Source organism: Salmo salar, chromosome 21 (assembly GCF_965601325.2).
Source record: "Salmo salar chromosome 21, fSalSal1, whole genome shotgun sequence".
NCBI classification, from domain to species: domain Eukaryota; kingdom Metazoa; phylum Chordata; class Actinopteri; order Salmoniformes; family Salmonidae; genus Salmo; species Salmo salar.
Window position 1 is genome coordinate 15,596,923 of NC_138311.1, and position 22,138 is coordinate 15,619,060.

The 22,138-nt window shown below is 43.1% G+C and overlaps 1 protein-coding gene across 6 annotated transcripts in view; it reads left to right on the plus strand.

Moving 5' to 3' along the window:
• LOC106581811 (protein TANC1) overlaps positions 1 to 22,138 on the plus strand; it is a 193,293-nt gene that overhangs the window by 107,508 nt on the left and 63,647 nt on the right. For 4 of the 6 annotated variants that reach the window (XM_014164164.3, XM_014164167.3, XM_014164168.3 and 1 more), the window contains 2 exons: positions 19,019 to 19,158; positions 21,496 to 21,718. In XM_014164164.3, the coding sequence (XP_014019639.3) occupies positions 19,019 to 19,158; positions 21,496 to 21,718 (363 nt within the window). The remainder of the gene's footprint in view (positions 1 to 19,018; positions 19,159 to 21,495; positions 21,719 to 22,138) is intronic. The other 2 variants (XM_014164166.3, XM_014164170.3) reach the window with 1 other exon arrangement.

Below are 22,138 nucleotides of genomic sequence, written 5' to 3' on the forward strand. Positions count from 1 at the left end.
ATTATTTATATCACGATCGTGACAGCAGCAATAAGGTTTTGGCAGTAGACTATCTGCCCAATACATTATCACTGCACATTGGCTATGCTTGAATTCTCCTGCCAATGTTGTTCTCCTCAGACCATTTTAAAAGTATGTTTCAAATCATGAGGTATATGATTACACCGGTAATAGATCCGTTGTTGTATTACTTATGAGGCACAGCTGAATTGACATAATTAGCTTTTTTTTATTTTACTGGACTGATGCGTCTGATGGTTAATCTCAGCGGAGGGTTAGTCTCTCACGTCTCTCTGCTAACCCTCCCTCCATCCGTCCGCTGAGACTGACCAAAAATTGCATTTTACTATATACCGGCATTGATGCACGGACCGGTTTGGATTTTTACTTTACCTTGCATAAAGTTTTTCCAGTGTTTGGTTTGTTAACCTGTTGGGGATAGGGGGCAGTATTTGCACGGCCGGATAAAAAACGTAACCGATTTAATCTGGTTACTACTCCTGCCCAGTAACTAGAATATGCATATAATTGTTTGATTTGGATAGAAAACACCCTAAAGTTTCTAAAACTGTTTGAATGGTGTCTGTGAGTATAACAGAACTCATTTGGCAGGCCAAAACTTGAGAAGATTCCAAACAGGAAGTGCTCTCTCTGACTTTTTCTTGGCCTTCTTGATCATCTCTAACCAAAACAGGGGATCTCTGGCATAACGTGACATTTTCTAACGCTCCCATAGGCTCTCAGAAGGCGCCAGAACGATGAATGGTGGATTTGCAGGCCATGGCTGAAAAACATTAGCGCATTTGGTAAGTGGTCAATCTGAGGACAATGAGACTGGAGGCGCGTCCACGAGCCGACACCATGTTTACTTTTTCTCTCTTTGAACGAAAACAACGACTCCCGGTCGGAATATTATCGCTTTTTTACGAGAAAAATAGCATAAAAATTGATTTTAAACAGCGTTTGACATGCTTCGAAGTACGGTAATGGAATATTTTGACATTTTTTGTCACGAAACGCGTCGGGCGCGTCACCCTTCTTTACCCTTCGGATAGTGTCTTGAACGCACGAACAAAACGCCGCTATTTGGATATAACTATGGATTATTTGGAACCAAACCAACATTTGTTATTGAAGTAGAAGTCCTGGGAGTGCATTCTGACGAAGAACAGCAAAGGTAATCAAACTTTTCTAATATTAAATCGGAGTTTGGTGAGTACCAAACTTGGTGGGTGTCAAAATAGCTAGCCTGTGATGGCCGGGCTATCTACTCAGAATATTGCAAAATGTGCTTTCACCGAAAAGCTATTTTAAAATCGGACATAGCGAGTGCATAAAGGAGTTCTGTATCTATAATTCTTAAAATAATTGTTATGTTTTTTGTGAACGTTTATCGTGAGTAATTTAGTAAATTCACCGGAAGTGTTCGGTGGGAATGCTAGTCACATGCTAGTCACATGCTAATGTAAAAAGCTGTTTTTTGATATAAATATGAACTTGATTGAACAAAACATGCATGTATTGTATAACATAATGTCCTAGGATTGTCATCTGCTGAAGATCATCAAAGGTTAGTGCTGCATTTAGCTGTGGTTTGGGTTTATGTGACATTATATGCTAGCTTGAAAAATGGGTGTCTGATTATTTCTGGCTGGGTACTCTGCTGACATAATCTAATGTATTGCTTTTGTTGTAAAGCCTTTTTGAAATCGGACAGTGTGGTTAGATTAACGAGAGTCTTGTCTTTAAAATGGTATAAAATAGTCATATGTTTGAGAAATTGAAGTAATAGCATTTCTAAGGTATTTGAATATCGTGCCACGGGATTACACTGGCTGTTGAGTAGGTGGGACGCAAGCGTCCCACTGGCCCAGAGAGGTTAAATGTAATATAAATTGAATTACTGACTGATGAAACCCGAAAATATATGGCACTTGTCCATTCTTACTGCCAGTAAGAGACTGCTAACAGTTGAGAACTGTAAATTTTCTCGCAAGAGCTTCGGGCAAAGATGGTGGATGAATGAAGATAGTTCACTCAGTCCGTTTACCATTGGAGAAAAAAAGGTCAGTTCCGGTCTACTTAACTAGGCGTGTCTCCCATAGACACCAATGCAGTAGCAGTTGGGTCTGGTCTACTTAGTTCATTGACTTTCATTGAACCCCAAAAATTATAATAAACACAAATACTGCGAGTGGGTGTCTCATTTCCTCTTCCTTTTCTGCTTCGGGTGCTCACATGCTCTTTTGTGCCATGAATCTTGCCTGTGAGGCAGTGCGGATGCCAAAGCACCTTGGAAATCAGCACAAAGTAAGAACTGCCATTGAATCCATTGATAATACATGGTCATAAACTAGGTTTCCATCCCATTTGCAACCAATTTTCATTCGAATATTCTAAAATCAGCCAAACATCGATCATAATTTCACCAGAATAAGATATTTATTGGAAAGGAGTATCAAACTCATCACATGCACTTTCCCCACCCTGTGAATTTCAACATAACATATTTTATCTGTAGCCTAATAAACTACATGGTTTCCCCAGTTGTAGTGGGAGGACTGAACAACATGTCATCGCGTGACTCCAAGTTTACTTCCATATGATGGTTATTATAGGAATATTTACGCATAAAGGTGTTTCCTCCGCCATTTCTCGCGTAATTCATTTTACAGACACAAAATGATCCCACCATGTCGAACGAAACAAATTGTCTGTCGGCATTTATAAAATTGTACCGGGATATCCTGTTTCTATCAGCCCGGTCGTGACCTTTTTCATGCATCAGGTAATTCATCTGCATGAAATGGTTGGATAGAAACCTGATTATAGAGGAAGATAATTATTTCACAAAATAAAGGCATACAAAGACTAAACAAATGTTTTACAGATATTTTACAGAAATTATTATAAATGAGTGAAGGAAATGCCGATATTGTTGAAAATTATGAAACTTATTTTTAGTTGAAGTTTGATTGAATAGTATAAAGCAATCAGAAGAGAGAAAGCCCCATTAGAATGTCTTTGTTGCCACCCTAGGGTAGTGTTGCACAGTAGACTGAAACTTCGGTACTTTTTCGATACTAAAACATGATAAACGATTTGGTTTTATAATTTTTGTTACTTTCAGTACTTCTGTCAAATGTGTCTCACGGATCAAGTCTATATATCAACGCAACCAATGTCCCCTTATAGCACGAAAGCGCCGTGCCAGCTCCACTCAGCTTGCACTGGGAGTCTGGGCTGTCATGTTAGCTCCCCACTCATGATGCACAGAAGTAAGGATCCGCCCTTTTTTTTTTTTTACAATTTTCGCCTAAAATGACATATCAAAATCTAACTGCCTGTAGCTCAGGCCCTGAAGCAAGGATATGTATATTCTTGGTACCATTTGAAAGGAAACACTTTGACATTTGTGGAAATGTGAAAGGAATGTAGGAGAATATAACACAATAAATCTGGTAAAAGGTAATACAAAGAAAAAACCAACTGTTCTTTTGTATTCTTTTTGTACCATCATCTTTGAAATGCAAGAGAAAGGCCATAATGTATTATTCCAGCCCAGGAGCAATTTAGATTTTCGCCACTAGATGGCAGCAGTGTATGTGCAAAGTTTTAGACTGATCCAATGAACCATTGCATTTCTGTTCAAATTTTGTATCAAAACTCCCCAAATGTGCCTCATTTGTTATTAATAACTTTTCATTTTCAAAATTGTGCACTCTCCTCAAACAATAGCATGGTATTATTTCACTGTAATAGCTACTGTAAATTGGACAGTGCAGCTGGATTAACAAGAATTTAAGCTTTCTGACAATATCAGATATGTCTATGTCCTGGGAAATTTCTTGCTACTTACAACGTCATACTAATCGCATTAGCCTACGTTAGCTCAACCGTCCTGTGGAAGGGACACCGATACCAAATAAGTTTTAACACACTTGAATAATGCGACATGGCATGTAGAATTGTTGAAACTGTTAATTACTGTTCGCAAAACAATGTCCAAACAGGCTAGAACACTTTACAATGCAAGAAGATACAGGTGTCTTCCAGCTTTGTAGGTTAACTTTCCTTGCTAGCTGACAGCTGAAGCTAACATCAATTTACTACCCTAGTACTTTGTTTGTGATAATATGCAAACAATAAAGCAAAATATGTTGATTTCAAAGCTGATTGCCACCAAAACTTTATTAATTCACTTAATCAGTCTCTATCAGTCTCCCAAAGATGCAAAGATTTCCTCAGCAAACTGACTGTGTCTGTGAATAGGGCTTCGACTCAGCTTCTTCTTCTTCTTCGATGAGGTGGTTGGCATCCAATAAATGTTGCATTACCGCCAGCTAATAGACTAGAGTACAACTCCCTTATACTTTGCTTGAAAAAATAAAAAATAAACAAATACAAATAATAAAAAATAACACCACCCTACTCCACTATTTAAATCTATTTAGACACCACCACTTAGCTGCCACCATAACCTCAATTCTCTGTGACTTATGTTCCATCCCTGCAGTACAGTTGATAACCATTGCTATAAATGCCAAAAATCCTATCTTACTGAAACATATATCACTTGTTGGCCTATCCCTCTGTACTGGTACAGATTTACTACTCACACCACTCCTCTCAGGATCCCTCCCCCTTGACCCATCTTCCTCTACTTCCTTCACATATGACAACTTCTGCACTACTCTAACCCTGGAAACCTCAACCTACCTCTCTCACACGGGACATTTCTGATCCCCAGCCCCATGAGCAACCCTACAATTAACACATATCAATACTTTCCCCAATCCTACACACTTCTTTGTCTCATGCTCTTCTGCACACTTCTCACATCTAGGAACCTCCCTCCTCACACTGCTGCCACATGCCCATAAGCTTGACACCTGTAACAACGTAATGTATTCGGCACAAAAGCTCGTACAGGATAACTTATATATCCTAACATCACTTTGTCGGGCAAAGACTCAACATCAAAACTCAAAAGAACAGACAATGACTCTTCTGTTTCACCACACGCCACCCTGTGTGTGTCGCATCAAACAACAAGCATCACGAACACCGGGAATCTTCCCCTTCAGTTGGTCAACTTTTACATTTACTGCTACACCAGTAATCACTCCTCTCAATGGCACCCTTTTCTTGAGAGCAAAACAATACACATTTCTTGCCCCCATTCGTTTAATGAGGAGCGCCTTCTCCCTCTGACCAGCAGAAACACAAACAATTATCACAAGACCACTTCTGGTTACCCTCACTGATTCCACAGCACCCAACTCTGTTTTCGCCCACCCTGAAACCACAAATGGATCAGCTAAAAGGCAAGAGGGTCCACTTTGTCCAAAAACTTCACTCCTACTGTCACAGACTCATCTTTATCCTGACCCTCGGTGCAAGCCTCGGGCTCCGAGAACTTCACCACACCTACCACCTCCAATACTTCGACCTCATTCACTTACATTTTTCCTCCTGTCTTCAACTCACTCTGCTTACACTTTCTACCATTCTTCTTTAACAAACCTTCTCCCTTTTTCCCACCATTTTTAACCGACTCAAGCTCAACCTCTTCCTCCCTCTCTCTTAGACCTCCTCTGCCTCTCTTTTTCCCTCCATTCCTCCTCCGTATTCCAAGTATACGTCTCCTTATGATAATACTGCACTTCTCCTGACATACATCTTGTTCTTGCCTTGTCAAGGGACGCCATTTAACCAGCTGTCACAATCTCCATACAATCAGAACGAACCCCTCGGGATGTATCACTCAACAGTGCATCCCACTTATAAAGCAGCTGCTTCGTCTTGACATTCTTCTTTATCAAACGCTACCGCAACGCTTTTCAATTTCAAACAAGCGCTCTCTTCCAACCACCATCCACCGTCTCGCTTCATGCGCTTGATACCCTTCAGCAGCCTCCACTCGGCCTCTTGCCTCCTGAAGGACGTCATTACTGGTTAAAGAGACAGCACGCAGTTTTATCAAATAAGCTACTTCTATGCAAATGTTGGGAAACAGATTCAGATGTTTTTCATCTGTAGCCCCATGAAATCATCCAAAACAAGGTCAATTACTCAATGCATGTATTGAATGGGGGTGGCAGGTATCCTAGTGGTTAGAGCGTTCGACTAGTAAGCGAAGGGTTGCTGGGTCGAATCCCCAACCTGACAAGGTAAAAATCTGTTGTTTTCCCCCTGAACAAGGCAGTTAACCCACTGTTCCCTGGTAGGCTGTCATTGTAAATAATAATTTGTTCTTAACTGACTAAAGGTTACATGTATGCATTCAACTGTGTTGTGAATAGGCCTAGGCTGCATCTTGAGTTTATTGTTAGAGATTTACCATTCAAATAAATTATTACCATTATGTTGTTTTGAAGTTAGATTGGTGAAAACAAATTAAAGTTGATTGTATAATTGATTCATTGATGCAAACATGGCTGTCCATGAAAAATGCTGACATGAAAAGATGCCCAACAATTGAACAGAGCAGTAGCTGAGTTTATCTGTCTGCATCAAGTATCATTCTGTGACTTTGGTTCATTTCTTTTTTGGCCTTGGTATCGTTTTGGTATTGAGTATCGTGATGGTATCGAGAATCATGATACTAAACCTGGTATCGGTGTCAAAGTAAAAAATGATGGGTCATGCACTACTTATGAAGCATATTTAGAACTTTTATTATTAAAAATCATAAAATACGTAAAATACCATCAAAACGGAGAAAAATATTGTGATGTGATATTTTGGCCATATCGCACAGCCCTATTTGACAGTGCTGGATACATATTTTTACATGAACTCGCTTATAAAAACAGCAGATCTTTGCTTTAGTCTTTAATGATCTCTCTTTAGTCGTGGTTTTAAATTATATTTTGAAATCAACTTTGCTGTGCCCTCGAGGAAGCTGCAGACACAGTAATCTGAGCTATCTGATTGGCCAGCGGTAGGCCTATAGATGCACACTTGATTTGCTCTCCGGGCCCTCTGGATAGGCAGAGTTTGTACCTTCAGACGCATACAATTATACAAAAAATGGAACACTTTGCCTACCCGGCGTGCAGGGCAGCTGAATCAAGTGCACCTACCGATTGGATTACGGACGGGGAACGCCAGGTACATGCCCAATGGCCTCGATGGGGGTCACCGTTGGTTTTGTTATAATGTTTGTGCATAAAAACACATAATTAGCCATGACAAAATGCATAGAATTGCAGGAAATTAGCTTTCACTCTGCAAAATCTTCTCTCAGCTCCATGGAAAAATGTCTAGAATAGCAGGAAATTTGCTAATTCTTCTCTCTAGCGATTTAAGCCGCGCTGCCCAAACCCGCCTCTCCACCTTCCAAGACCGTTGCCACCGCAGCAATGTTTTTTTTTTAGAGGAAACACTTTCGTTCTTTCAAATGCGTTGGTCAGGGTATAATGAACTGAAAATTGTACCCAAAAGGTAGGTTTCGTCCCAAATGGCACCCTATTCCCTATATATTGCACTACTTTTGACCAGGGTCCATAGTGAACAGTGTGCCAATTGGAAGAGAGACGTAGTGTTGTCCTTTGTTAGCCAGCAGATAGAATTATCTCCTGTATATTATTATGGTTTACAGCTGCTACAGTATCACGGTTGCTATGAATGTCCTGGCGCAAACCACCACCTCTCATATCTGTCAGAATTCATAATATATAAGGGGTTCAAATTCAGTTTAGGAGAAGGGTGACTTTCACACTTCTGTTAGCAATTTTTTATAGGACTGTTAAAATGTCCGCTTTACGCCTCTTCTGAAAACTCAGTCTGGGCAGGAATGTTCCTCACGTTTTTTAATCACCAGCTGGCCCAGACTGAGTTACCAAAGGGATCAAGACCAAAGTACATCCAAAATGGCATCCTATTCCCTACCAAGTGCACTACTTTTGAACCGGACCTATATAGGTATTAGGTAATGTAGGGTGCAATTTAGAATACAGCATGGTATTCCGAGACTCTGAGGGGAGGATTTGATAAGACATCTCCAGTTATGAACTCTGAAAGCTTTGCTTTAGACAAGTGCTTAGAAAAGCATATTGCATCCATCTCTTGGAGACAAAAAACCCTGGGAAAATGTTTAGTCAGACAATGCAGACATACCAAGCATTCAACAAACAAGTAATGTTTTTCATGACCTGAAATAAAAGATCCCAGAAATGTTCAATATTCACAAAAAGCTTTTTTCTCCCAAATCTTGTGTACAAATGTGTTTACATCCCTGTAAACGTGTAACCACGCCAGCCCAGGACCTCCATATCTGGCTTCTTCACCTGCGGGATCGTCTGAGGAGGGGGAGAGGAGTGCTGAGGAGTATTTCTGTCTGTAGTAAAGCCCTTTTGTGGGGATAAACTCATTTTGATTGTCTGGGACTTGGCTCCCCTGTGGGTGGACCTGGCTCCTAAGTGGCTGGGCCTATGCCCAGCCAGGCCCACCCATCGCTGCTCCCCTGCCCAGTCATGTGAAATCCATAGATTAGGGCCTGATTAATTTATTTCAAATGACTGATTTCCTTCAATGAACTGTAACTCAGTAAAATCTTTGACATTGTTGCATGTTGCATTTATATTTTGGTTCTTTGGATTTATCTAGAATTTCATCAGTCCAGAATTGTTTTTTTTACACGACACACCCTGAAAAGTTTCAACAGGCACATGCTTTATAATAACAATTACACGTAAGTAGGCACATTTTTGGACATAATGGAATAATGAACAAATAAATCGACAACGTTCACCTTTGTTCTCGACTCCTCTGCTGTTAAAACAAAGCACTGTTCCATCTCTGGCTTCATAATAAGGAGGAGGGTTCCAGTGTCTCTGCTGCCCCACAGTCCCACTGATTAGCTTTGATTTGTTGTCATAGGGATGATATAAGGCTGCTCTATCTCATGCATACTTAATGTGCAGATTTGTTTTCATTACAGGTATTATGGGTATAAATGCCACAGCTGTCAGGATAGCCATGCAGCTGCATCATTACTGCCTAAAGTGTTGCGGCTCAGCGCGGTGACCCCAATTTCACAAAGCACACACAGCGGTACACAGCACGTCAGTTGTCCCAGTTAGTCTCCGACTGGCTTGGAAATGATAACAGGTTGCCATTTCAATCAGCGACTTTGCCATTTCACTTCTGGTGGGTCACACTGTCGGCCATTTCTTATCAGTCTAGTGTTATTTTTAATGGGAAGTGTTAAACTGGTTAAATTACAACTTCAGGGTTATAGTATATGGAGCCTATCTATGAGTGCGGCTCTTCTATGCCAGAACTGAGGTGTGTGTCCCGGTGTCTTCGGTATGTGTCAGTGTGTCGCTAAAGTGCCTGAGCCATCATTCCATGCCCAGAGGCCTGCCCACGGCCGAGCTTCCACAAACCTACAGAGACATGGAGACAGGAGAGCACAGAGATGCCTTCTTTATAGGATCCTAATAAGAGCTAGGAGTTGTGGAGGTGACTGGTGAGTGGACCTGTCACCTCAGAGCCCGGGTGTGTGCCAAATGGCTCCATATTCCCTATAGTGCACTACTTTTGGCCAGAGCTAGTACAGTACACTAGTATACTATATAGGCAATAGGGTGCCATTTGGGACACATATCCCTTGTTGTGCCAGCTCTGTGATGACTAAACTGCACAGCCTCAGGTAAAAGAGCCTGGTAGCATTAACACAGTCAAGGCAGGTTCTGCCTGAGGGCACCGCTAGCTAGTTCCCCGCTTTCTCTCCCCTACTCCCCCCCTCTCCCCCTCTCGCTCCATACTCAGTGAGTAGCACAGCCTACATGTTTGTTTGACATGCTTCTTACTGAATGATCCTTCCTAAGGCGCCATAACCATGATTCATGTCCATTTTCGTAAGGGGCACAGGTCACTCCTCCCAGGAGCAGGGGTCATCTAATTAAAGCTCCTGTCACATCGAATGAGACGCATTAAGAGACGCATTAACCATATCTACATGTACATACTACCTCAATCAGCCTGACTAACCGGTGTCTGTAAGTAGCCTCGCTACTTTTACAGCCTCGCTACTGTTTTTCACTGTCCTTTTACTGTTGTTTTTATTTCTTTACTTACCTATTGTTCGCCTAATACCTTTTTTTGCACTATTGGTTAGAGCCTGTAAGTAAGCATTTCACTGTAAGGTCTACACCTGTTGTATTCGGCACACGTGACAAATAAACTTTGATTTGAATTGATTTGATTAATATGTCCTCTAGAATAGCTTGGATATAGATTGGCTAGAAGGACACTCCCGTCAGTGTCAAAGGTTAGTCAATATTCTACAAACTGGCCTGTTTTACAGGTAGCATGTTTATCTCCCCTCCCCCTGGATGGACGGCCCCACCATCAACAACACGCATTAGCGATCACATGGATAATAGCCAATGTCACATTGAAGGCAATTAAGCCCAGATAAGACTTCAGAGGCTATCAAATTTGCCATTGCTGTGAATGCAGTGAATGCTCGGGTGTGGAGATAGCTAGGACATCACAGCCAATGAAAAGGGACCAGTAGGTAGTACACCAGAGTATACAGGAAGGATGGACCATTTGAGAAAGGATCTGCCTGGAGATAAAATGCTCTGCCCAAAGACTCCCCAGACAGACAGTGTGTAATGATGACTTACATTGCGTCTGTGCTTCAATCCCCACCAGCCTCTAGCCCTGCTGCTGTTGACTGTCGTCTGGTCCATACCCCAGCTCCAGCACCATCACAGGCTGTGTCCTAAATACCAGCCTATTCCCTTATAGTTCAGTACTTTTGACCAGAGCCCAGTACACAATATAGGGAATAGAGTTTCCTTTGGGACTCAGCCACAGACAGGACAAAGGTAGTGATTGCTCCTCAGAGGCAGGTGGATCTTTAGAGCTTTAGAGGAGCCACTGATGGAGCGGCCTATCACGGCCCGGTAATAAAGGGCTCCCTGATGGATGCAGCTCACAGCATCGCCCCGGCCCAAACCCTCCGTTTGGCCTGATTGCTGCTGAGCCTGGTTCTGATGTGGGAGCCCGCCAGGGCCCATATTCACTATGCATCTCAGAGTAGGAGTGCTGATCTAGGATACATTTTTTTATTTTCAATCATAATAAATAAGAAGGTGGACCTAATCCTAGGATCAGTCCTGTGTGGCTCAGTTGGTAGAGCATGGCACATGCAAAACCAAGGATTATGGGTTTGATTCCCCGCTGGGGCCACCTATATGAAAACTGGATGCATGACTGTAAGTTGCTTTTGATAAAAGTGTCTGCTAAATTGGCATATATTATATACACTGAGTGAACAAAACATTAACAACACCTTCCTAATATTGAGTTGGTGGACCATTCTTGATACACAAACTGATGAGAGTGAAAAACCAAACAGCGTTGCAGTTCTTGAAACAAACTGGTGTGCCTGGCACCTACTACCATTCCCCGTTCAAAGACATTGAAATATACTGCTCAAAAAAATAAAGGGAACACTTAAACAACACATCCTAGATATGAATGAAATAAATAATCTTATTAAATACTTTTTTCTTTACATAGTTGAATGTGCTGACAACAAAATCACACAAAAATAATCAATGGAAATCCAATTTATCAACCCATGGAGGTCTGGATTTGGAGTCACACTCAAAATTAAAGTGGAAAACCACACTACAGGCTGATCCAACTTTGATGTAATGTCCTTAAAACAAGTCAAAATGAGGCTCAGTAGTGTGTGTGGCCTCCACGTGCCTATATGACCTCCCTACAACGCCTGGGCATGCTCCTGATGAGGTGGCGGATGGTCTCCTGAGGGATCTCCTCCCAGACCTGGACTAAAGCATCCACCAACTCCTGGACAGTCTGTGGTGCAACGTGGCGTTGGTGGATGGAGCGAGACATGATGTCCCAGATGTGCTCAATTGGATTCAGGTCTGGGGAACGGGCGGGACAGTCCATAGCATCAATGCCTTCCTCTTGCAGGAACTGCTGACACACTCCAGCCACATGAGGTCTAGCATTGTCTTGCATTAGGAGGAACCCAGGGCCAACTGCACCAGCATATGGTCTCACAAGGGGTCTGAGGATCTCATCTCGGTACCTAATGGCAGTCAGGCTACCTCTGGCGAGCACATGGAGGGCTGTGCGGCCCCCCAAAGAAATGCCACCCTACACCATGACTGACCCACCGCCAAACCGGTCATGCTGGAGGATGTTGCAGGCAGTAGAACGTTCTCCACGGCGTCTCCAGACTCTGTCACGTCTGTCACGTGCTCAGTGTGAACCTGCTTTCATCTGAGAAGAGCACAGGGCGCCAGTGGCGAATTTGCCAATCTTGGTGTTCTCTGGCAAATGCCAAATACCCTGCACGGTGTTGGGCTGTAAGCACAACCCCCACCTGTGGACGTCGGGCCCTCATACCACCCTCATGGAGCCTGTTTCTGACCGTTTGAGCAGACACATGCACATTTGTGGCCTGCTGGAGGTCATTTTGCAGGGCTCTGGCAGTGCTTCTCCTGCTCCTCCTTGCACAAAGGCGGAGGTAGCGGTCCTGCTGCTGGGTTGTTGCCCTCCTACGGCCTCCTCCACGTCTCCTGATGTACTGGCCTGTCTCCTGGTAGTGCCTCCATGCTCTGGACACTACACTGACAGACACAGCAAACCTTCTTGCCACAGCTCGCGTTGATGTGCCATCCTGGATGAGCTGCACTTCCTGAGCCACTTGTGTGGGTTGTAGACTCTCATGCTACCACTAGAGTGAAAGCACCGCCAGCATTCAAATGTGACCAAAACATCAGCCAGGAAGCATAGGAACTGAGAAGTGGTCTGTGGTCCCCACCTGCAGAACCACTCCTTTATTGGGGGTGTCTTGCTAATTGCCTATAATTTCCACCTGTTGTCTATTCCATTTGCACAACAGCATGTGAAATGTATTGTCAATCAGTGTTGCTTCCTAAGTGGACAGTTTGATTTCACAGAAGTGTGATTGACTTGGAGTTACATTGTGTTGTTTAAGTGTTCCCTTTATTTTTTTGAGCAGTGTATTTTGTCTTTCCCATTCACCTTCTGAATGGCACACATTCACAATCCATGTCTCAATTGTCTTAAGGCTTAAAAATCCTTCTTTAACCTGTCTCCTCCCCTTCATCTACACTGATTTGAAGTTGATTTAACAAGTGACATCAATAAGGGATCATAGCTTTCACCTGGATTCACCTGGTCAGTCTATGTCATGGAAAAAGCAGGTGTTCCTAATGTGTTGTACACTCAGTGTATGTTACTTTGAGACACTTTGAATACGGTCCCTGGTCAGGTCTGGGAGGGCTACCTGGAAACAGTGGTGCAGTAAGGGACAGTAACTGGTAAAGAATGTGGTGTCGTAAACAGTGGCGTTGATGTGACGCTGACATGCTTTGTACTGCCGTTATACTGAAAACATGCTGGGGTTTGCAGTAGCACCAGCTGCATGCATTTACTCACATTGAACATGCGGCTGGTGTTACATTTCACTCCGATTTGAGACGTTAGAATTCCAATTAGCTTTCACCAGTTTGTTTTCAACTCTGAAATCAAGGTCACTCTTGATCAGGGCCTAAAATTAACACCCGCCACCTGCGGGTCGATTTTGGCATTGGTGGGTATTGAATAGAAATAGTCAAGTATGATCACATTTATTAAAAAATAAATTCTGCAGTAGCTGTTTTTCAAAGTATTTCCACCGTTTTGTTTCATAGCTGGTAAATGAATCGCGGAAAGTCAAAGAACTACAAATCCTATGTAGTGTATTCCACCTCGCGCTGCAATGCTGCCTGGCTGCAGGCTGTGCTGAGTGAAAGATTCATTTTTAGAAGCTCTGCGCACAGGCATAAAAGTTGGTCTAATTTACTTTAAATGAAAGTCTACTAAAATGAGATTTGGTCCTTGTGTTTCTTGGCTATTTACATTGTTTTGTTCACAAACGAGGTTGTTTTTCTATATTTGAGTTACAACTGCTAGGGAAGAGAACGCTTCTACTAGCCAGACTCAATCTCACAGGCACAAACATGACCGGAGTCTCGCTACAACGGTAACCTCCCGCCCTTAAAGGGGCAGGTATCATCTGTGATATTTTAAAAAGACTCAGGTCACAAAAAGACTCAGGTCGTTGGTGTAATTTTAGCGGCAAATGTTTTTATTTTGGCTGGTAAAAAATCTGGGTGGCTGGAAGATTTTTAAAAAGGTTAACCAAAAGGTTAATTTAATGCCTTTCTCTTACCCATTCCTAACTGCAATCAGCTTGAAAATCAGTTTTTTTTTTCTGGATCAAAATGGGGCTTAGGTGGTGGGTGTGGCGGGTGAATGGCAATGGGCGTAGCCAATGGGCGTAGCCAATGGTGCGGTTGCCGACCTGAACATTTTAGAGGCCCACCTGTTGGCCGCAGTGACAAAACGTAGCTGTTTAAAAATAATTTCCTGCAATTCTACACATTTTGCCTTGTGGCGGAGACAACTTTTTATATATATTTTTTTTTACTGTTTAGACATAGGCGGCCTGAAAAAACACTTAGGTGGACGCTCAATACTTTTCTATGCAGAGAAAACCCATTCAAATCACAGTACATTCCAGCTGTTGAAATGGGGGGAATGATATCAATGTCAATGCAGCGGCTTATAGACAGCAGTATTCATAGGAAAACAAATGAGAGTCAGTGATTCACAGGCCCATTATTTATAACAGAACATTGTGCACTGAATTAAATGTTTAACGTAGGCTGCTGGGGCATTGAAAGGGCACCTGTTAACAGCCTGTGCAGACATTGCAGATGTAACAGATGTCTCCTGGCTGGCTAGTGCTCTGTATCTGTCTTGCTGGTACTGCTGCACACTGAACAGAACAGAGCTACATTACAGTATAGTATGAACCAGCAACCAGTCATTATGGGTCCTGGTCAAAAGTAGTGCACTATATAGGGAATAAGGTGCCATTTGGGAAATATCCTTACACTTACATCTCTCCTTGCCCGGCAGAAACATGACCAAAGTGTAGGCTAGCCTACTAAAGGGGTGTGGGGATGGTGTGAATAAGACATCACGCCGCTTGCTTAGCGAGTACCACTTCCTCCTGATTCGGCACATACCTGGCGCAAACTCGGGACCTCTGCCTTGCTAGCACACGTGACCACCCTCCTGAAGCTTACCAGTCAGCGCCATGAGAAAAGCTAGCTATTCAGACACTTCAGGCTGAGGAGTAAGTTTCACACATCCCCATGTGCAACAGGTGCACTCCTTAGTATGCAAATATATTGCAGACTTTGGAGAAGAGAGAAGTCAGCCAAGCAGTGTTTGTATGAAAGGAGTGAAATTAAAATGAAGTGAAATTAGTTATAGGGCAAAAGAGGGGAGAGGGGGTGGAGTGGAGGAGGAGAAAGAGTAGGGAGAGGGAGCATTGGTGGAGGGGTCTCCTTGGTTAATAATGAGTAATGAGATATTCCATCATTTCTCTCCTTCCCTCCCTCTCTCTTGACTCTCCCTCGTTCCATTTCACCACATGTATTGCTCAACTAGGTTGGAACCACATAACTAAAGGCATCATTCCAGGATTAGAACATCCTCCCTCCCAACCAATATGCTGTAGCATTTCTGCCCACAATATGATGGTAATACAACCTTTGCAGGGGAATTAGAGAATGAAGCATGTTCACAGTAGCAGAGTGTTTTCTGCAGGGGGTCAGAAGTTGCCTCTGGTTTTGAGTTTAGCGTTAAATCAAATCAGCATAGACTGCATCCATTACCAGATTTCATATGAATGAAATGGTTAGATTTGTCTTGCTTCTGATGCCACCACAGTAGTAAATAATATTATGTGTGCCTTTGTGTGTTCGTTCATGTATGGTGGCATTAGTTCTGACTTCATTACGTCTTGGCAGTACATTATGTGGCTGGACGGGTTTGTATTTAATCAGAGGGAGTGCCAGCATTATTAATAACTGGAAAAGAGAGGGGAGGGGGAGAGAGGTGCTGACAGAATGCAGGGTAATAACTTACTGTAGTCCATGCCTTGCACTGCCTTTAGGGGGGATAGCCCCCTGTATGTGGAGCCATATTCCCCTGACTCCTCATGTACATGCTGAGGTAATGTACATACAGAATACCATCAGCATCCCCCAGTTGAGGAAGTAGGGCCCTCTATAATCTGCGTTGTGGAGAACGCAGACAGATTCACGTAATCTAGACATTAAAACAGAATTCAGATTTATTGAAACAATTAGTTGTAAATTAGCATAATGTATTGAACTTATTAGAAAAGGCATGAATTTGCTAAAGTTAATCATAAGACATGAACAAAATGCATCAGTGATTTGATTTTCCTGAAACTTTCTGAAACAGCACAGGAATGCCTGTCTGTGTGTGTCTGTGTGTTATCAAGGCACAAGGCGAGATCCAAATGCAGACACAGGAGGCAGATGGTTGGAGTCTTACAATGTTTATTAATCCAAAGGGGTAGGCAAGAGAATGGTCGTGAACAGACAAAAAGGTCAAAACCAGATCAGAGTCCATGAGGTACAGAGTTGCAGACAGGCTCGTGGTCAAGGCAGGCAGAATGGTCAGGCAGGTGGGTACAAAGTCCAGAAACAGGCAAGGGTTTTGACCAGGAGGACTAGAAAAAGGAAAAAGGGAAAAACCGCTGGTTGACTTGGAAACATACAAGACGAACTGGCACAGAGCGACAGGAAACACAGGAATAAATACACTGGAGAAAATAAGCGACACCTGGAGGGGGTGGAGACAATAACAAGGACAGGTGAAACGGGATCAGGGCGTGACGTGTGTGTGCGTGTGCGTGCGTGTGTCTACACTACCGGTCAAAAGTTTTAGAACACCTACTCATTCAAGGGTTTTTCTTTATTTAAAAAAAAATGTTCTACATTGTAGAAAAATAACACATATGGAATCATGTAGTAACCAAAAAAGTGTTAAACAAAACCAAATATATTTTATATTTGAGATTCTTCAAATAGCCACCCTTTGCCTTGATGACAACTTTGCACACTCTTGGCATTCTTGGCACTGTTCCTAGGCCGTCATTGAAATAAGAATTTGTTCTTAACTGACTTGCCTAGTTAAATAAAGGTATAATAAAAATAAAAATAATCTCAACCAGCTTCACCTGGAATGCTTTTCCAACAGCCTTGAAGGAGTTCCCACATATGCTGAGCACTTGTTGGCTGCATTTTCTTCACTCTGCGGTCCATCTCATCCCAAACCATCTAAATTTGGCTGAGGTCGGGGATTGTGGAAGCCAGGTCATATAATGCAGCACTCCATCATGCTCCTTCTTGGTAAAATATCCCTTACACAGCCTGGAGGTGTGTTGGGTCATTGTGCTGTTGAAAAACAAATGATAGTCCCACTAAGCCTAAACCAGATGGGATGGCGTATCGCTGCAGAATGCTGTGGTAGCCATGCTGGTTAAGTGTCCCTTGAATTCTAAATAAATCACTTACAGTGTCACCAGCAAAGCACCCCCACAACATAACACCTCCTCCGTGCTTTACGGTGGGAAATACACATGCGGAGATCATCCGTTCACCCACACCGCGTCTCACAAAGAAAAATAGTAAAATTAAAGAAAAACCCTTGAATGAGTAGGTGTTCTAAAACTTTTGGCCGGTAGTGTACATGTGTAGCTGTTAGCGATGATGATAACCATGTTCTGGTAGAGATGGAAAGGCTTTCCCAAAAACCTCCTCAATTAAATGTTAACTGCAAAGTAGCATATGCCTACCTGGCAGAATGCTATCTTGATTATTTGCATCAATCCAGAAGCCATTTGTTTAGCAAACTCTGCAATCACATGAGCGCTACAGAAACATCGCTAACCAAACAACGGTCTCTTGCTGGTGCGCACTTGCATTAAAGGGTAACTACACCCAAAAATCTACATTTCTTAGATTTTTTCCAGATCTCAAAGTGGTCTCCTGATGTGGTTTAAGCGTTGTTGTTGACTTAGAACGTCCGGTTTTGTTGTTTTTTTATTAAAGAAGTGTGATTTTGAGAGCAAAAATATGAAAAACTTAAACCTGGAAAAACAAAATGGAGAAAATGTAATTTGGGGTAAAACTAAACGGAATGAGGCAAAACATGTAACAGATTTTATAGATCCCTAAGGATGTATTGGTTTGCAGTGAGCTTGTAAGTCAATGCTTTGTTAGCTCATTCTTTATTGATAATGAAAAGCAACATGTGCATTCTTTGAAACATCACAAATATACACAGTAGGTGTAGGACCTTAATTTGATCAACCAGCACATAGTATATTCAAGGTTTATAAACGCTTATACATTTTGTAATTTCCACTTAAAAATGTCAGACTTGATTTGCCCTAAAAATTGAAAATGTATCAACCCCTACAAAAATGTCCATTAATTATAATCCACACAATAACTCACATTTCCTGTTGCTGCAGGATTGTTTTCCTGCTGTGAGAAACTGGTCAAATTAAGATCCTATATCTGTATATGTAAGAGGATTTAGGACAGTAGCATCCAAAGCTTGACAATATGAAAATTGGCCCCAGAAATATAAAATGTTATCCACCCAACACAAGCAGTTGCGAGGGGCTGAGACAACAACCGAAGTTAGAAGCGGAAGCCTTTTTGTATTCGGTTCTTCATTGATATTCGGAGGCTATGTGAGTGAGGGCTGTAAACAATGAGCAGCAGCACCGAGCAGAATGGCACCCTAGACGTGTTGCAGAGAGACAGGCACAGTCACAGCATTCCTAATGAGGCAGGCGGAACCTGCGTAGCCTGCAGAGTACCGCCTCTGTGCTGCACTGAGCTGTACTCTGCTGTGCTGCAGGCTGGCTGTATCCACCTCTGTGTCAGTGTGTCTGCCTCTCTGCCTGCCTGCGCAACCCCAGCAGCTGTGTGTGTGTGTCTGTCTGGGAGTGTCTGCGGGTGTGTGTGCGTGCAGCAGGGGCTCAGCCCGTCACTGGCCCTGGGTTGGCCTGCATGGGAATATTAACATGATTTATTTCTCATCTCTCACACAGCAGAGCTGCAAGCTGAGAAAGAGCCAAACTCCTCCTCCTCCCCTGCCACTCAGGAGCTGATGACAAGGCTGGGCTTCTTACTGGGAGAAGGGATCCCGGGCACGGCTCGCATACCTATGGAAGACAAGAATGAAAAAAAGGTATTTCATTTCACCGGCAGCTGCTGCAGCGGCCGCACAACACCAGAGATAGAGAGATAGAAGGAGGGAGGGGAGGGGAGAGTGTGTGAAAAGAAGGGAAAGAAGAAAGGATGCTTTTTATGGTGCAGTTTGTCTTTGCCCTGGTTCTTTGGACTTGGATTAAAGTCTCACTACTACCACCGGAATGATTCTAATTGCAGCAGATAAGGGTAACTCTAACCTCAACATGTTCTCAGATGTGTTTTGTGTGTGCACAAAGTGAATGTTTGGTTAAGTAAACTACTGTAGTGTGTTGGTTTATGAGCCTGAGGTATCCAGTGTGATGTTCTTAGGGTAACTTGAGTGGCTCTTGCAGGGGCACTTGAGTATGTAATATGAGTGTACGTGCTTACGTCCAGAAATAGAGTTATGTCAAGTCTTCGGCTCAGTTTGTTTGGCTCTGCTAATTAGTCTGGGGCTCAGCATAAAAGCAGAGCACTCCTTTGATTTCCCTCTACACTTTAAGCTTATATTCCATGAATCATCTTCATTCATCGAGATGTCAAGGTGAGAAACCCAAGAAATCAGGGCAAGAATGGGTTTGGGCTGTTTTTTGTCCAGCAGCAGCCTTGAAGGATGTTCTTCTCTGTGCTTCAGAGAGAAACACCTGGAGGCGTTCATCGTCTGTTAACTATTCGCTCTCCCATTTACATCTACACAGCTGTTTTACTATCGGAGTTTAAACGCGTCGTCTGTTTATTCTGCCCTAGAGTAAATGCCATTAAACTATTATGTCATCAGCGTGGTATGTTGTCTGGTGTAAGTTGCCTTAGCCTTTTCTCCACATCACATGGGCCGTAGTCATTAGGCAAGAAACGGAAGAAAACAGACTGAAATAGGGAGGAATACCCAGACTTCTCCAAGAAGAGACGCTCATTTTTGGTTTCCCGTTGCAAGTTTTTTCTTTTGTGTGCCCTTATCAACATGGCTATGACCCGAATTTAGCTGGCGTTGTTCTCCAGAGTGCTAAGTTGTGATGTAGATGGGAAACGATGAGGAAGAGTTAGCCATTTGGTGAGGAACTGTTTGCGGGCTGCGGGGCTTCATCCCAAATGGCACCCTATTCCATATATAGTTCACTACTTTTGACCCCAGCCCATAGCCCAAAGGTAGTGCAGTAAAAAGGGAATAAGTTGCCATTTGGGACGCAGCCCGGGGATCTCGCCAGGGAGGAGGCATGTAGCACACCGCTAGGTGCTAACGCTAACCCCAGCCATCAAGCCCCCATCCTGACTTATATACATACTGCATGGAGGAGAGGGAGGCAGGCAGCTGAGAGAACAATATAGGGGACAAACCTAGAGTTTGGAGTTATGTCATTAGCACTTGAGTACCAGGAAGAGCATGGTGATCAATCATGGGCTGAGCTCTTCTGGTTTTAGTCTCATTGTATGGCCCATATTACAAGTTGGCATTCAGTTGTTCAAGTCTTGTCTGAAAGTGCTGATCTAGGATCCATTTTGCCTTTTAGATCATAATGAATCAGATTAGTTTGGACAGGAGGGACCTGATCCTTGATCAGCACTCCTACTCTGAGATACGAGTTCTGGTCTCGTTTTGGACTTGATTTTGCTGTTTTGAAAGCCTCGCTTTGTTTACCGAGCGAGCTCATGCCTTCAGCTTGTGTGTCATGCTCACATGTGAACTGCTTATATTTGTCCAGGAATTTGCATTGCTTGCACATGATTCTGGTTCTTTGCTTTGGTTAAAAAAAGCAAATTGACTTGGATCATATTTTCCGGTCTGCTACCATATAAGGAGAAAAGCTCTTTACTCCCAAGTGAAAAATACGAACAGGTTTTAATTGTTAAACTTCCATTCATACTGAGTTGCGCCCCCCCATAGGGATGCTGGCCCATATTGACTCCAATGTTTCCCACAGTTGTGTGAGGTTAGCTGGATGTCCTTTGGGTGGTGGACCGTTCTTGATACACACGGGAAACTGTTGAGCGTAAAAAGCCCAGCAGCATTGCAGAACTAGACAACAACCGGTGCGCCTGGCACCTACTACCATACCCCGTTCAAAGGCACTTAAATATTTTGTCTTGCCCATTCACCCTCAGAATGGCACACATACACTATCCATGTCTCAATTGTCTCAAGTCTTAAAAATCATTCTTTAACCTGTCTCCGCCCCTTTATCTACACTGATTGAAGTGGATTTAACAAGTGACATCAATAAGGGATCATAGCTTTCACCTGGATTCACCTGATCAGTCTATGTCATGGAAAGAGATGTATATTTGACTGCCATGTGGGGTCAGTGAAGCCAAATAAAATATGTTTCTCCTCCTGCAGTGCTCAGTGACAGGTCAGGGTATCAGTCCCTGCTCCAGTCTGACCAGTAGCACGACGTCCCCCAGCACAGAGAGCCCGTGCTCCACCCTGAACAGCAACGCCAGCCACAGCCTCAGACACAGCAGCAGTGGTCACGGCAGACCTCCCCCGAGTCACTCCAGCCCCTGTGGGACCATCACCAGCCCCAGCTCCACGCTCGAGAGCAAGGACAGCGGGATCATAGGTGAGAGACACTCGGACTGCTTGTCAGTCACTCAGTGTCCCCCCCCCCACTCTCTATGTAGTGCACTACTTTTCACCAGGGCCTCTCTGGTCAAAAGTAGGACACTATAGGGAATAGGGTGCCATTTGGGACACAATCTCACTCACTCAGTCATTCAGTCCCCAGCACTCAGCCTTTAGTCAGTACTATTCACATTATGCACAATGCCCATAGGAGTGGACCTAGAATGTCCCATGACACTAGCATCATCAACAGGATAACTCTGCATTACCCTGACCACTCCAACCTAGCATTAATAACACATATATACTTATAACCTTCATTTAATCCAACATCTTTGTTTTACCCTTTTATGGATGCTCTGAATGAAAAGTGTACGTGTCAATGTTGTTCCTCTACTTTGTCAGTGTCTGTTTTATC